The following is a 16168-nucleotide window of genomic DNA, read 5'->3' on the forward strand; positions in this document are numbered from 1 at the left end:
GCATGTATGATTTAAAGGCCGAAGAATAATTTGCATAAAACCGCAATATAAATTGAATTATTAAAAAATCATTATTTAACGTACAAACTTCTCACCACATAGCCTGTGTAGATATAGGTTCAAAGTTCATGTGAAAAAAGTTTTGTGCACTTGACGCGAAAATCCCAGGAGGAGATAGATTTTTACTGTTTTTCATATAATTCCGAATTGTGGGAGACCTAAAGGTCAGAGGTCAAAAGTTAGAGGGTAAAAGTTGTTCGGCATGAGGAGACGCATAAGTGTATACAGGTTTCATGGCTGTACGTATAACAGAGCATGAGCTATACCTGTTCAAAGTTCGCACTTTCGAAGGCTTCCTACAGCGCCACCATTTGGCCGATTGCTTTAAAAAATAATAGCACACTTCGCCACTGTAAACCGAACACATTGATGTTTTTATTTTCATTTTCTCACTAAGTATGTAGGAGTAGAAAGGTGCCAAAGTATTGAGGAGAACTTGATCTAGGAACTAGAAAAATATTGTTCCTTCGAAACAATTGTGGGCTCGCTTCAAGCCAGAAAACAATGGCTATAAAAGCACAAAATGTCAAGATCGCAGGCAGTGCTCTCTTTGACGTTACTGACGTCAAAGATTGGTCCATTTTGTTCCAAAAATGTGTTGTGCAAAAGTTGACCCGCTGGTGGCGCTATAACAGGCCAATGTGAGAAGGTTGGTATCTGTTCCTTGACCTATTGGGAATGTGCTTGCAAGATTTCACGCACATCCCAGGCTGTGTTCATGATTTGAGGTGTTTTTGGCCTTGGCCACTTTATCGCTGCTTGCAGCTATATTTATAATTATTATTATATTTTTTTTGTGTGTGTGCGCACGTCATAGGCATATTAGATAAAGGTCCTTTGATTGTGTGTAGAATATTTCATGCAAATTGCTAAAAAGAAATCCTAGAATAAAAACGGTTTTAAGCGTTTCACAAACTGCTCAAAATGATATAGCGCCCCCCTTTGGCCAATTGGGGTATGATTGGTTTTAGTGATATTTGGAATAACACTCTACATCTTTGCCAAATGCCATGAACATGCTACTTTGCATGTATGATTTAGAGGCAGAAGAATAATTTGCATAAAAATGCAATATTCATTGAATTATTTAAAAAAGCATGTTTCAATTTTAAAGAAATCCGATCTGACAGATCTTTAGATATCGGTCCAAAGTTCACGTAAAAAAAGATTTGTGCACGTGACGCGAAAATTTCAGAATAAAAACGGGTTTACGCGTTTTACAAACTGTACAAATTGGCGGAAAATCTAAGGGCGGAGCTTACTTAACAACAACACAGATGTCTTCCGCTTGAGTCAAAGCACGCGTGTAACAAGTTGCATGTCTTCAAACGAAACGAGTCAAGACTTATGCCCGTTTGAAGTTTGAATTTTCAAACGCTTCGTATAGCGCCCCCCTTTGGCTAATTGGAATAAGATTGGTTTCAGTGATATTTGGACTAACCCTCTATATGTTTGCCAAATGCCATGAAAGTAACACTTTGCATGTTTGATTTAGAGGCAGAATAATAATTTGCATAAAACCGCAATATGAATTGAATTATTAAAAATTAATGGTTTAACGTACACACTTCTCACCACATAGACTGTATAGGTATTGGTCCAAAGTTCATGTGAAAAAAGTTGTGTGCACTTGACGCGAAAATCCCAGGAGGAGATAGATTTTTACTGTTTTTCATATAATTCCGAATTGTGGGAGACCTAAAGGTCAGAGGTCAAAAGTTAGAGGGTAAAAGTTGTTCGGCATGAGGAGACGCATAAGTGTATACAGGTTTCATGGCTGTATGTATAACACAGCATGAGCTATACCTGTTCAAAGATCGCACTTTCGAAGGCTTCCTACAGCGCCACCATTTGGCCGATTGCTGTAAAAAGTAATAGCACACTTCGCCACAGTAAGCTGAACACATTGATGTTTTTATTTTCATTTTCTCACTAAGTATGTAGGAGTAGAAAGGAACCAAAGTTTTGAGGAGAACTTGATCTAGGAATAAATAAATAAATATTGACAATATCTAAAGTGTGCTCGCCTTATAGGCGAGCCCACAATAAATAAATAATGACAATATCTAAAGTGTGCTCGCCTTACAGGCGAGCCCACAATAATGACAATATCTAAAGTGTGCTCGCCTTATAGGCGAGCCCACAATAATGACAATATCTAAAGTGTGCTCGCCTTATAGGCGAGCCCACAAATATGGCTGTGTTTACCAAATGAAAACACGAGTTCCATTTTGTGAACATGTTAAGAGATTTGATGGCAAAGAGTTGTTTTGCAAAGGGATGCCAGGGTTTAGCAATTTGTGTGTAATGTTTGGAGTTTTGTGTGTGCAGTTTTGAAAAGAACGTACAGTTTTGAAAAATGTGTTTTAGCAATCGAAAAAAACTGTAATATAAAAAAGGAGAAAAAAAGTTTCTATCACACAAAGATTTGGAGGACCCCCTGTAGTAACTCTGAGGACCCCCTAGGGGTCCCAGGCCCCCCTGTTGAAGACCCCTGGTGTAAAGTAACTAAGTACATTTACTGAAGTACAATTTTGAGGTAGTTGTACTTTACTTGAGTATTTCCAATTTCCAATACTTTTACTTCTACTCCACTACATCTCGGATACAAACATTGTGTTTTTACTCCGCTACACTTATTTGAAAACTTTAGTTACTAGTTACTGTACATTGCAGATATAAATTATAATATTGTAAAACATACATAAACAACCGTAGCCCGATTTTATACCTAGGCTTTTTTGAAAATAGCCGATCAACAAGCTCACAACACGTCACATTGCGATGCGTTTTGAGCTTGTAGATCTGCTATTTTCAAACATTTTAGTACTTTTACTTTTGGTACTTTAAGTACATTTTGATGCCAATGCTTTCATACTTTTACTCAATTAATTTAATCCACTCAATCTGATATCAATCCAAACTTTATTTATTCTTTTCACTTTTTCTTCCTACAAGTTTCCTATAAGGCTTACGTTTGTGGCTCACATCGTGTCCCCCACACATCTTATTCCATGTTATTTAGGTTCTTGGTTTACCTGTGATCCTAGTTTACTGAGGCACTACGGGGTTCCCCAATTAGTTTTCCCCAAGGGCCGAATTATGTCTAGGGTACCAAGCCGAGGGCCACAACATTGCAGGGGGCGACGGTGGTTTTCCCGCTACTCCAGCGACAGTTTTCGTCGTTGTCGGGTGAAAACCTTGTATGTCCAAAACCGTACGTTTTGAAGTTATCATTTTAAAAATGATTTGAACTAGTGAAAACAGCCGATCTACAAGCACACAACGCCTCGCACCTAAATTTGGAGATACGAGATTTCCACCCAACAACAACGATATACTAGTGTTGTTGCTGCTCTTATACCACCATATTACTGGGGTTGGTGTGGGCCAGACATGTAGCCCCCCGTGGGCCGCAAATGGCCCGCGGGCCGCCTATTGGGGAACCTTGCACTATGCTGTCTCTCTGTATTTGATGTATTATGTTTACCTTGCTTATTGTTAAGTCGCTCTGGATAAGAGTGTCTGATAAATTGTATTCCTCTCGTTACTCGTAACATTGACATCTTCTTGTTCTCACAGGCTCTTCTCATGACATTTACGTCGGCGTTGGCATTGGCTTTGGTGTGCTATTGGTGCTGGTGGTCTGCTGTTTGTGTGTGAGGAAGCACAAAAACAAACGCAGAAAGAACAACTCTGTTCCTCTCAATGACGTAGCAGCAGCAGAAGCTGTATCTTTCACTAATGTAAGTAGAAGCATGAAGATTAACCCCAAAATGTATCGAAACCGATATTTAGAGCCAGTTACCCACTTAATCTTGCTCATGTAGGTTAATTGAATATTCTAGAAACGGGACGAAAGAGTTTTATTTTTTTAATAATCAACTAAATTGATTGGTCTGATTAACTAGATGACTGTATTATACTTTGTTGTACAACAAATAGACAATGTACAAGCTCACAGCTTCTTATTTTCACAACTGTATTACCGTATTTTCCGGACTATAAGGCGCACATAATATACGCTACCCCGTTGCGTTATGCATCCAACAGATGGAGCTGTGCTAAAGGGAATGTCAATGTCAATGAATGATCCATATATAAGGCGCACTGGACTATAAGGCGCACTGTAGTTTTTTGAGAAAATTAAAGGCTTTTAACTCATTGAGTGCCAATCCCGAACTAGTTCGGCTTTATTAGCGTATCGTAGAGTGCCGATCCCGAACAAGTTCGGCTTTAAAAAAAAAAAAAAAATTGAAAAAGATTTTTTTGATTTTTTTTTTTTTTTTTTTGGACCCCATCAAATCTGGTGAACATGATTTCAATCGCGATTTTGCATGTTCCACCCCCATACAACCCCATCTAACATACAGGGCAGCCATTTTTGTTTACATTACATGTAAAACATAATGGCAATTATCTCAAGAATGCCTGAACGGATTTCCAATCGGATTTTTTTGTTTGAAAGCTGTGAACAAACTGCACAAATCCACTCCAATGCAATCCAGCATTGGATTTTTTAGAGCTCATTCTTCTCTGTTTTTTTCCCATGCATGAGGTGTGCAAGGTTTAATCATGGCTAAGTTGACGAAAATAAGGCTTCTAAAATGCTTGGTAGCCAATAGCTAACTTCAAGCTAACTTCATCCTCTTCCTGTACATGCACAAAGGAAAGTGTTCAGGCAAGTCATGGCTCCAGGGCTTGGGCATGCATTACCAGCATATCTCTATTATTCTCTGGTCACTGGGCGCCCTCTAGTGGTGATAGGCTGGCACTCAATGAGTTAAGTGCGCCTTATAGTCCGGAAAATACGGGTAAAATAAATCACACCTGTGCAAATGGTATCAAACGTGACACACGTGCATATCTCCTCGCATGGGCCATTCTGTCTGTGACGTCAGTTTACTTTATGTGATATTGATCGGAAATCATATCGACCAGCTCTAAAGGCTCCTGTCCTTCCAGCCAATGGGACGTAAGGGAATTGGCTCTGTGTTTTCATGTTCGTAATTTCAACGTCCTTGGTTCAATTCCAGGACACCACTCAACCTTCCACCTCAGCTCATCCTAGTTCAGCTCATAGACAGGCTTACCCTGCCCCACTGCCCTCCAAACAGCCTGGATCCTCTGACCATCAACCACTGGTATGTGCTTTCATCATGTGATCCACTGACCACTAGCCACTTCATAAATAATCATGTTGTCCACCTCAAAGTATTCATTTATTCCCTGACTTATACGGATTCATTAGGATTGTTTAATCTTAACCCATTTAGGCCTAGAGTTATTGAATGCTTTAACCAGTGAAGAATTGCAGATATACAAGCTCACAGCGCGGCACCGAGTGCCGCGCTGCGAGCTTGTAGATCTGCTATTTTTGAAAAAGTCGTGAAAATGTGTGCAAATCTTTGAATATATGTATTTTCAAAGCGAACGATTGTAACTAACATTTTGCTTCTGGGTGGTCCCTGGAACTAAATATTTTGAGATGCGGGTCCGTGGCCAAATACATATCATTTTGGGGGTCCTTCACATGAAAATGTTTGAGAACCACTGACATAGTAGTCTCTCAAGAACAGACCAACTGAGCTCCAGTTAAGTGAAAAGGACCTTTTCTTTGACAATGGCTAGCCAGATTGCTGACATTGAAACACAGGTTTAAACATAAAAAAAACCTTAGAAGGATTCAAAAGACACTTATAGAATCGGATCAAAATTCTAATTTTCACGATTTTTCAAAAATAGCAGATCTACAAGCTCGCAGTGCGGCACTCGGTGCCGCGCTGTGAGCTTGTATATCTGCTATTTTTCAATAGTTAAAGCATAAAATAATGATACGCAATAATGTGCACCCATTCTATCTTACAGGCCTCGCCTGTTCCTGAAAGTTCATCATATGCAGCAACCACACTCTACCCCCAAGGGCCTGGGTCAACTGACCACCTGGTAGGTTCTTTATAGCCTCGCAACAGCCAGACTCTCCAAAAGGAGAGTCTGGGAGTTCTACATAGACGATGCATTGCGTGATGACGTAGTTACTCACTTTGACTGACAGGTCCATTCAGTAGTCATCAGCGCATCAAAACATCGTCGGGAGAACATCAAATACGTCTTTTCCAGACAGAAATTCCAAAGGTGCAAACTGTTGTTCGTTTTTAAGTTATGAGATGCCGTTGATTTCAGATAAAACTTCGCTTAATGCAGCTTTTATTTGCGATTTGTGAACTCGCATCGGACATGGGGTCCGCCATGTTTGTTTACAAAATGCGAGAGCTGTAGCAGGCTAGCAGCCGCTCGACCAATCAGGAGCGGTGTGAGGCGGGTTCGCTCGAAATGCAGCCTTTTGATTGGAAATTGAGAACCAAAATTCTCATAAAGAGACTCGATGGGAGGGACACCAGACCGAGAAAGGAAGCACATTGGTGATGACGTAACTCGGGATGGCTTGCGAGGCTATGTTCTTTATACATCATTTGATCCACCTACAATGTCTTTGTCCAGTGCTCTTGAAACAGTGTCATGGAAACTTGTTCATTGCCATTGTTTTGTTCCGATTATGTCATCAACGGGTCAGGTGACCTTCCGCTTACCCCGGAAATAATTGCTGACTCATAAGCTAGTGAACAGCAACACTCAGTTTACTCACACACATTTGCACTCAAAGGACAACAATGGAAATGGGCTCTGGCTCGTTTTTGTGTTAACTTTTGGACAGATAATGTACAAATATGTGTACATTGGTCATGTGTATATGCTTTTCTTCAACAATCATTACTGAAAAGAATTGTTTGATCCTACAGTACCAGGCTCCTGGTCCAGTAGAGTCCAGTCCAGCGTCTGGTCTTCCAGTCTTCATTCATCCAATGACCCACTTCTAGTGGTGACCACTGGTAGGTGGTATCATCATTCCACCATTTATGTAGCCCAGTAGTAAGGCTGTCACAATTATGACACTTTACCTGGTGAGTAAAGGGCCCTCCAGACCAGGGGTTTTCAAAGTGGGTGACGGGGCACCCTGAGGTGCCGCGACGGCAGTCCAGGGGTGCCGCGAGAACATTTGATAATATTTGGAATTTATTTGGACACTTGAAAAAATATTTAGTATCATTTTAAACTTGAAGTACATAGTTATTTTCAGTCAGTTCTAAACAAAATGGCTATTATCTCAACATTTTCCTCGCAACATAATCACTAAAATATCATTACTGTCAGGCAGAAACCTCTGTCGCACAAAACTAGTGAAAACAGCCGATCTACAAGCACACAACGCTTCGCGATGCGAGGCGTTGTGTGCTTGTAGATCTGCTGTTTTCACTAGTTTAGTACATTTTATAGATGATAAATACAAAACGAACGGTTTTGGACATATAAGGTTCCACCCGACAACGACGATATGCTATAAATATAAGGTGCTGGGAGTGAAAATTATAATGTAGGGGTGCCTTGGATTAAAGAAATATTTATGGGGTGCCCTGAGACAAAAAGGTTTGGGAACCCCTTCTCCAGACGATGCGTGGTCACCGCGTCCTAGTAATTAATTCTCAATGAGAGGCGGCCGGCTATTTTGGCCGCGCAGAGAAGTTTAGGGGTAGTGAGGCAAGCGGGCACGGTCCCGTGAAATCCCCGCAAGCGTGCTCGTTTGTGCATGCGTACAGGCGGTAAGAGCTGGATGGTGTTCATTTTTGTGAAATACCGCACAGCGTTTACTCGCTGAAGCAAGTGTTTGTGTCTCGGCGCTGCCGCCGCTGATCCTAGCGGGAGCCCCCGCGGCAACCGCTGCTCATCTGGAGGGCCCTGAATTGTTGCTCAAATAATTGTGATTTATTAGCGATTTCATGATATTTCTGTTCTTGAACATTGGAACATTATGAATTAAAAAAACTAAATTAAACTAAACTAAAACTAAACTAAATGGCTTTTAGGCTTTGTAAACTAAAGTTGCACATGGCTGATATGACAGAGATAACTTACACATTTAATAGCTTTCAAACTTGAGCTTGTAGATTGGAATTTCCACTATGCAAAAAATCATTGCCATTTAATATCTCAAATAGTTGTGATTAGGCGTTCATGTAATAACTGTGACCCAGTGGTTTCTTTTCAAGTCAGTGACTTTAATTAATGTTTTCTCTCTTTTTTTTAAATCTTTTCTCTGTTTTCTTCTGGTGATGCCTGCGCACTGGAGTCGGCCGCCTCAAATCAGCCATGAAGAAGTGGGGCTTGGCAGACAGTGCAGCATGCGAGTGCGGAGAGCCTGAGCAGTCTGCCGAGCACATATTTACCACCTGCCCCCTGTACAGACCACCTTCAGAGGCAGAGACAAGGGCGTGGCTACATGATACTGTGTTGGATATGATGATACACGAAAGACCAGTTGTGCCTTTGAATTCTTTTTTTTTTATATAATTTTTATCCCACGATTTTGTAACCCATTTTTCACCCAATGTCAATTGCCTATGTAATCCTGGGCTCTGCCCTCTGCCGCGCCTGGGGAGAGCAACCGACTGACCTCATGCTTCCTTCTATGCATGAGGAGTCCAAGTTCCTTCTTTTCACCTGACAGGGGGGATTTCCCCGGTTTGGACGTAGCGTGTGGAAGGAACACATTATTCCAACCAGTTCCTTTCCGCCAGGGGGAGGCATTATAGAGACCAGGATTACTGCATGTTTTTGTGAGGGTATCTACCCTATGAGACACAGGGGGAACATGCAAACTCCACACAGAAAGGCCCTATCGCCAACCCCACCTAGGGTGTGGGCGCTGATGACGCGGAGGGAGGAACTCGCCCCCAGCACCCACAGCGTCCCCCGGCGGGAATCGAACCCAGGACCTTCTAGCTGCCTTTGAATTCTAACCTCTGAACTGTGATCTTTCAACCTCAGCTTTATTGTCTTATCACAGGTTACAGGTGCAAAAAAAGAAAGAAAAGCGGGTCAAATTATTTGTCCTACAAACTGCCTTGATTATTATTATGTTTTAAATCCCGAAGTGTGAAAATGATAGATGTAGAATAGAAGCCAATTGGTTTACTGTTATGTTTATATTTGGTCAATGAATGCACTATAACTGGAATGTGTGGATGATTGAGTGACAGGCATAGGGTCGGACCTGGTTACCTCAAACGCACCACCTATTCACCTGCTAAGAACACACAGAGAGAGAGAGAGAGCTCTATACACAGAGACCTACTTGTGGATCTCTACAGGTTTGTTGTCACTCTACGTTGTATTAAATCAAATCAAATGTTCTAAATAAGGGCTCTCTAATATTATTACTGTACATAATTAGTCATCTCATAAAAGTGCATGTGTGTTTGTGTGCTGTCTTTATGACTGAAGAACATGAACAAATGTTTTGGGAGACATAATATAAACACCACAAATGACAAAATAACAATACTATAATGGGCTATTATAACAATATAAATACAACTTAAAAAATAAAATAAAGAAAGAAAAAGGAAAAATACTTCAGGCAATAGCCAGGCTACCTGAAGACTAGGCAAATTCCATAAATCCATATGCTTCACAGATTCTTCTGGTTTTCATAGCTTTTTTGTTTATTCTAAGTATGAAAATAAGGCAAACAATAATGTCTGGACGTTAGTTATTATAGTACGACACTCAAAGGCAACATGGGTCAGTGTAATTTTGTATAGACATAAAAAGTTTCCTTTTCATTTAATGCTTAGCTACTCAGTTCTGAATTTGTTTGTTCACAGGGGTTAAAGTTCTCAGTCCTGGGAACTGATTTCAGTCTTGAGGATTCCATAGGGGCTATTTCTGAGATCAGTGCAGAATCACAATCACATCGCAGTGCGTTTTGAGCTTGTGATCTGCTATTTTTATACATTTTGAAAACTTGACTTTTACTAACAGAATATTTCTACGTTTTGGTAATTCCTAGTTGTGACCTTTAAGCCGTGTATAATTCATTGTACGACAGATATTAAAACCTCCATTCTACAGGGTCACAACTTGTCTAGTTGCAACGTTTTGTGACCCTGTGTTTCAGCTATTGTAGCTATTTTAGAACATTCTTTAAAAGCTTTGCCTACAATGATATGCCCAAAATAGGGAGGCCAAATTGAAGGGGTTAAAATAGAATAAACTATTGACCAGGTTTAACAAAAACAAACGTTTCAGTGTTACTCATATTGGCTCTAAGATTATCGGACTTCCCTCACCCACGCTTTGTGATAGTCTTTGGAACACACTGTAAAGCTGAATAATGTAGGACGATAAAGACTTATATTTAACCAAGAAGCAGTTCATGTCCTTTGCCTTGTATTGATTTGATCATTATTCATATACACTGTACCAACTGTACCTTATTACAAGCGGACTGTTGACATAATGATCTCAATTGTGTGTATGATATGTTTATGATATGTGCTCACGTATTGTATGAATTATTTCGAAGTGCATGTCCGGAATTGCTTGTTACATTGACATATGTGACTTTTGTATTTAATGAGTGAATGAATAAACCTGCCTCAGTTACATTCATGACTGAGTTCCAGCAACAGCTGATGCCCTCCTGTGAATTTATTCTGTTATTTCCCCGTTAGTTTTATATTATTTCACTTTAGCATTTCTGGTCTACACGTGTTAACTCTGTCAACAGAGACAACACCACTCTACATGTGCCATATAATAGTCATGCCTTCCAGACATCTTTTACAATATATTGTTGTATATTAAAGGTTAAAATAAGTATGTATTAAATTGCTCTATTCTAATATTGCAATAGAGTTTTTGCTCAGTAGGAGCATGCTTGTCTCCAGCTCTTTAGTAAACAGAAAATGCATTGTCAGGTCTGAGATCAATTTCATCCAATCAGGACAGAGAACTCATAAAGGATAAACTAGTGAACATGGAAGTGATGAAATAAATGAGCAGACAAATTGGAACAGTGTAATTTACATGTCATGTATTCAAGGAGTAGTGCAGCCCCAAAATGACCTTCAAGATTACTTGCTCAATGGAGACTTGAGTTCAATAATATCTTTTTGTTTTTGCCGCATTCCTAAGCCAATAATTTGAGCAGACTCTTTGTAGGCCCATTGATTCCAGATGGTGATCTGGACTCAATGGGTACATTTATTGTACCTGTAATCAAACTATTGGTTTACGAATGCGACAAAAACTAAATTATTGAAACTCCATGTCTCCATGTGGTGAGTAATCGATAGAAAAGTCATTTTAGGGGTGAACTGCTCTTGTAAATCATTGTATTATTACTTTCATTGTAGCCTACATTCAAGATATGAAGGATGCTTGCTCTTGTAATCTGTTCATTTCTGGCCAAGTATTCTTTACATTCATGGGAAATCCAACTTATTCAGTGTCACTTTCAACTTGCCATTCATTTATGTTTTTGTGGCTTAACTAACCTAAAAAGTGTGACAAATAGCTCAGAATAAGTTGATTAGAGTTGTGTAACTAAATTTGAGTACCCACAGCTTAATTCTTAATTACTTGAGCCCTATAAAAAAATCGAAAACAGAAGTAGCAGCAATAAAAGCTCAGTCTATGAGCTTTAATACAGATCTGCTATTTTTGGAAATTGTGGTTAATAATCCAATAGGCATTCAAAAGTAAGAGCTAGGTTACAGGGTTTACATTAATGGGAGACACTTGATGAAAAGACACTGCCTTTCATACATAGTTGCCACAGGATGGTGTTTACTGACATTAACCTGTTTTCAAGTGAAAGGTCACATGATGCAATGCATCACAGATATTACTTACTTAGACTTTAAGGATATTGTGACTGGCAGGTGGATTAGGTGCTTTGACTCTTAATTTGGCCCTGTTAATATACCAGTTTATCTTGGAAGGGTTTTTGTATGTGTTATGAGGCCACCTGGTGGATCTGGGGCGCAACTGCGTTGGATATGAGACTGTCTTGTGCTGCTCCTGCATAGCACAGAAACACCAGAACCATATTATACCTCTGTGTGTATATGCGTCATCGTGGCTGAGAGAGTGATGACGCAGGGACCCCCACTACATATTGTATAGCTGAAAGAGAGATGAAGCAGGGACCCCCACTACATATTGTATAGATGAGAGAGAGAGAGAGAGAGAGAGAGATGAAGCAGGGACCCCCACTACCCTCCCTCTCCTCCACTGTATAGACCTAACAGAGGAGGGCCTCTTCCTAGTGGGACCAGAGATGGCTGCACATCTATACTGAGTTGGACACTTGATGACAATACACACAATAAAAAGCACAGGTGTAAATATAGAGACTGCTGTTGCACTGGTGTGGGGCCCCCATGGACAGGCCCCAATGCGGTGTGTTGGGCCGAGAACAGGCCCCTTCTGAACGACTGAGACCACCACCTCACATAAAACACTGTCATACCCTTGAAAAGGCAAACCAATTCATCTCCATCATGGTATACGAAAATATATTATTGGTAATTATTGTAACGATTTCTTTACTTTTTCTTTAAATATTTTATTTTAATATACGACTTGTGTTTTAGATATTGTGTACCGTCATGTATTAACAGGTCGAGACAGTTCAGTTGGAAATTACCCTCCACATGTGGTTGTTGGTGTTCTTTTGTTAAATGTATTATCATAATTGACTGTTGTAAAAATAAAGAAAACTTCAAGGTTTTTCAAGATCTTTATTTATTTGCGTAATCAAATTAAATACACTCAGTAATTGTGGGTTAATTCCAGTCGGACAATGCAAATTCAAGGGTACAAATGGTAATCCTTAGTGATGTTAAATTATTTGCCCATTGAAGCAGTGGAACATACCATTCTCATTCATCTACTGTGTAGATTCTACACAGTCCACCCTGCCCATCTCTTCTGACCTCCTTTTCTCCATTTGCACTGATCTAAAAGAGTCACACAGGCAAATGACATCCCAGACTCCGCCATGACAGTGCAACGTCAGATCGGTTCACATGAAGGGATTGGAGATGAGGAGAGGTGGTCAGGGTAGAATAGACTATGTAAATGCATTCCTGTCTCCTTTGTTGGAGGTGTGGGCTGTTGGGCTGTTTAACTGGTATACTTGATGGAAGATGATGCTATGAGGATGATGGTCCTTTGTGTTTTATAACTCCAGCCAAAGTACTGCGGGTCTAAGAAGTGAATCCTTGTGTATCCGTCCTCTTCTCCGCTGGCATAACTGTAAACGACACAGATGAAAACATCAGTAAAGCAGCAACAATCACAATACTACTTGGACTTGCCATAGACGACTTCTTATTTGTACAGGGCTGGATCCAGGCTATGTGCTCGGGCCCTAATAATCTTTGCAATTACAATAGGGTCTTCACACACTGTGTGTGCTCGCTCGGGCCCTAATAATCTTTGCAATTACAATAGGGTCCTCACACACTGTGTGTGCTCGGGCCTTAATAATAATAATGCAAACAATTATTTAGATTTATGTCGAAAGACAAGATGCTATTAGTCCAAATAACATAAGAAGACACAATAATAGGAGAAAACGGTTAAGTAGTATACTCTAATATAGATTAAACTACAGTATGTAGACTACTGTATACTTTAATCGAACTACTGCATGAAGGGTGCTCTTGAAAAACTGTTAAACAGGATAAGCAACAACTGCTTGTCCAGGTCCAAAATAAGGAAGACAACAAGGAAAACCTAAAAGGCCTTTAATTTTAAATGGTTAAAATTGTTACAAAAGTAATAATGAAAACACAGAATGAGATGAGACCACACCGGGAAAATCAAGCAAACAAACACAGAAACAAAAATAAGTATACATATCATACTGTAAAGTGTAAATACATAAGTATATAGGTTTTACCATAACGTGGAAGCTTGTCTGTCTGTCGGTCTCTCATCATAGTAGTCTACTCTGACAACAGGTGTTGATGTCACAGTACTGAGTGACATCATAGTGCTGACCAGTGTTGCATTGGTGATTCAATGTTTGGGGGGACGAGACTTTAATGACGCCACGTGTACGTCGCTTATCCCCTACTACAGGAGTTATAACAGGTCAGACATATCCATACAGGCTCGTCCCTTTGTTAAATCACCCTGCTGTGACACTAAACGTTGTCGAGGTCAGGTGTGAACTTGAATATCATTTCATATTTTGAATCGATGCATGTCCGTGGGCATGAGAGGAATGACACTGTGGTCACAAAAGATACGGGACGGTGTGTACACGTGTGACCGGACCAATGCAACACTGACCTCCAAGAACTCCAAGACAAGAAGAGAGAAAATACAGATTGTAGAATGAAGTTACATCACATTACATGTTGCACGCCATGGGATGTACCTTTGTAGATCTGGAGGAGGCTATAGCTCTAAACACACACAATATATAGGATGTGTTCCACATTAATATATTCTCCACACATCAGAACACTGAAAACATTGGTGAAATTCTCCTTTAACACAAACCCTAAACGGCTGGTAAACGAAGTCAACACAAACCCTAACGGTAACTCTATCTCAAACTAAAGGCTGGGAAATGTAATAATATCATATTAATATGGGAAATAAAATAATATCCAAACCGACGTTCAGTAGTAGAAACAATAAATCTTGTTGCTCATAATTAATTCATAGAGAAGCGTGCAGGTTGTTGGGTTTAGATGTTTTTTGATCATTTCTTAATCAGTGACTTGAATAGAATTCGACTAAATTGATTAGCCTGATCAGTGAATAACCACTTAATCCATTACTATACTTTGTTGTACAATGGTACGTGGTGTACAAAAATAGCGAAACAACAATTTTGTGTCTGTGAGCTGGTAGATCAGCTACTTTTTACCTACGGCAAACCTTTACCCATAGCCTTACCTTAAACTTTATGAATGAAATACATTCAAACCAAGCAATTTTAAACTCAAATCTAACGGCTAAACTTAAAACCACTCATGATAACATATTGTGAATGATTACATATAAATGGTCAGTTGGTTACTTATTATAAATGATTGCATGTTAAATTGCAACTCATAAATGATCACATAAAAACTGATGGTCAATTATAAGCAGGGTTGTTAGGGTTACTTTTAAAAAGGAATCCCCTACAGTTACAAGTTACTTGCAAAGAAAATGTAGTCAGTAACGTAATCTGATTATCACAATTTAAAAAGTAACTACTAGTTACTTTCAGTTACTTTTGGATTACTTTTTAGCAAAACTCTCTTTAATTAAATAAAACAAGTTTTACCATTGATATCTAGACAAGAATATTGAGCCCATGAAATTAGGAAAAGGACAACAGAATTTTACTTAAACAAAGTGGCAGTATTTTACGCTGATTCGACTTGATTATTTTATTGTTTGGCGTTATAACTTATTTGTAAAATTGATGAGGGCAAGGGGAGAATGTAATCCAGCATGTAACCCCCATCATTCAGATCCGTTACTGTAATCCAGATTACACATTTTAAAATGTAACCTGAGACTTTACAAGTTACCTGTTTTTTGTAATCTGATTACGTAATCCCGTTACATGTAATCCGTTACTTAACAACCCTGATTATAAGAGCTTTTTCACAAACATGGCCAATTTATTTCCTCTTCCATTTAGATGGTATTACATACCGGTACAACATTCTGCTCCCTCTCGTTCTGTCTGTGATCGCGTATCTTGTGTTTAACACAGTGATATTGACACAATGTTTATGTTGTCTGATGACACTATAACTATGTTTAGCTAGTTTTATGAAAAAAGCTGCATCTGATAAAAAAGATGTATTAACCATGTAAACCCTATTAGTCCTACATACTTTGCTGACTGAACCCCCTCAGGGGTCTGTACTTTCCTTTTCCCCTCTACACCAAATTTATTTGCCGACAGTAGCCAAACTTGTAGGTGGGAAATTTCTGCTGAATGTTCTATTTTTGTCTAATGTTTGCATAATATTATGCCCAGAATATGGTCCCTACTATGGTTTGTGTGGTTACAGTAACTACTTTCAACCTGGTGACCATAGGCTGTAAATTGTTAAAAGTCACACTTTTATCAAATTAGCTCACATCACATCTCAACACAGAGTCAGATGGTAAATTGACTGTCTTCTTCTATTCATGGTACAGTGAAGTTTATAGGGTTAAAGTGGTTAAATCATCATTGTAA

At 39.4% G+C, this 16168-nt stretch overlaps 1 protein-coding gene across 2 annotated transcripts in view; it reads left to right on the plus strand.

Moving 5' to 3' along the window:
• Nucleotides 1–10481, plus strand: part of LOC308280635 (uncharacterized protein) — a 29145-nt gene extending 18664 nt beyond the window's left edge. The window contains exons 5-10 of one of the 2 annotated variants that reach the window (XR_013961766.1): nt 3643–3806; nt 5097–5204; nt 5929–6006; nt 6861–6950; nt 8246–8436; nt 8899–10481. Coding sequence is in view for 1 of the 2 variants with exons in the window: in XM_080754963.1 (XP_080611089.1) it covers nt 3643–3806; nt 5097–5204; nt 5929–6006; nt 6861–6938 (428 nt within the window). In the remaining variant the exon portion in view is untranslated. Of the gene's footprint in view, nt 1–3642; nt 3807–5096; nt 5205–5928; nt 6007–6860; nt 6951–8245 lie in introns of both variants that reach the window. The other variant, XM_080754963.1, reaches the window with a different exon arrangement.
• The last annotated feature ends 5687 nt before the right edge of the window (nt 10482–16168 follow it).

The sequence above is a fragment of the Nannobrachium achirus genome (genome assembly GCF_963921795.1).
Source record: "Nannobrachium achirus genome assembly, contig: SCAFFOLD_472, whole genome shotgun sequence".
NCBI classification, from domain to species: domain Eukaryota; kingdom Metazoa; phylum Chordata; class Actinopteri; order Myctophiformes; family Myctophidae; genus Nannobrachium; species Nannobrachium achirus.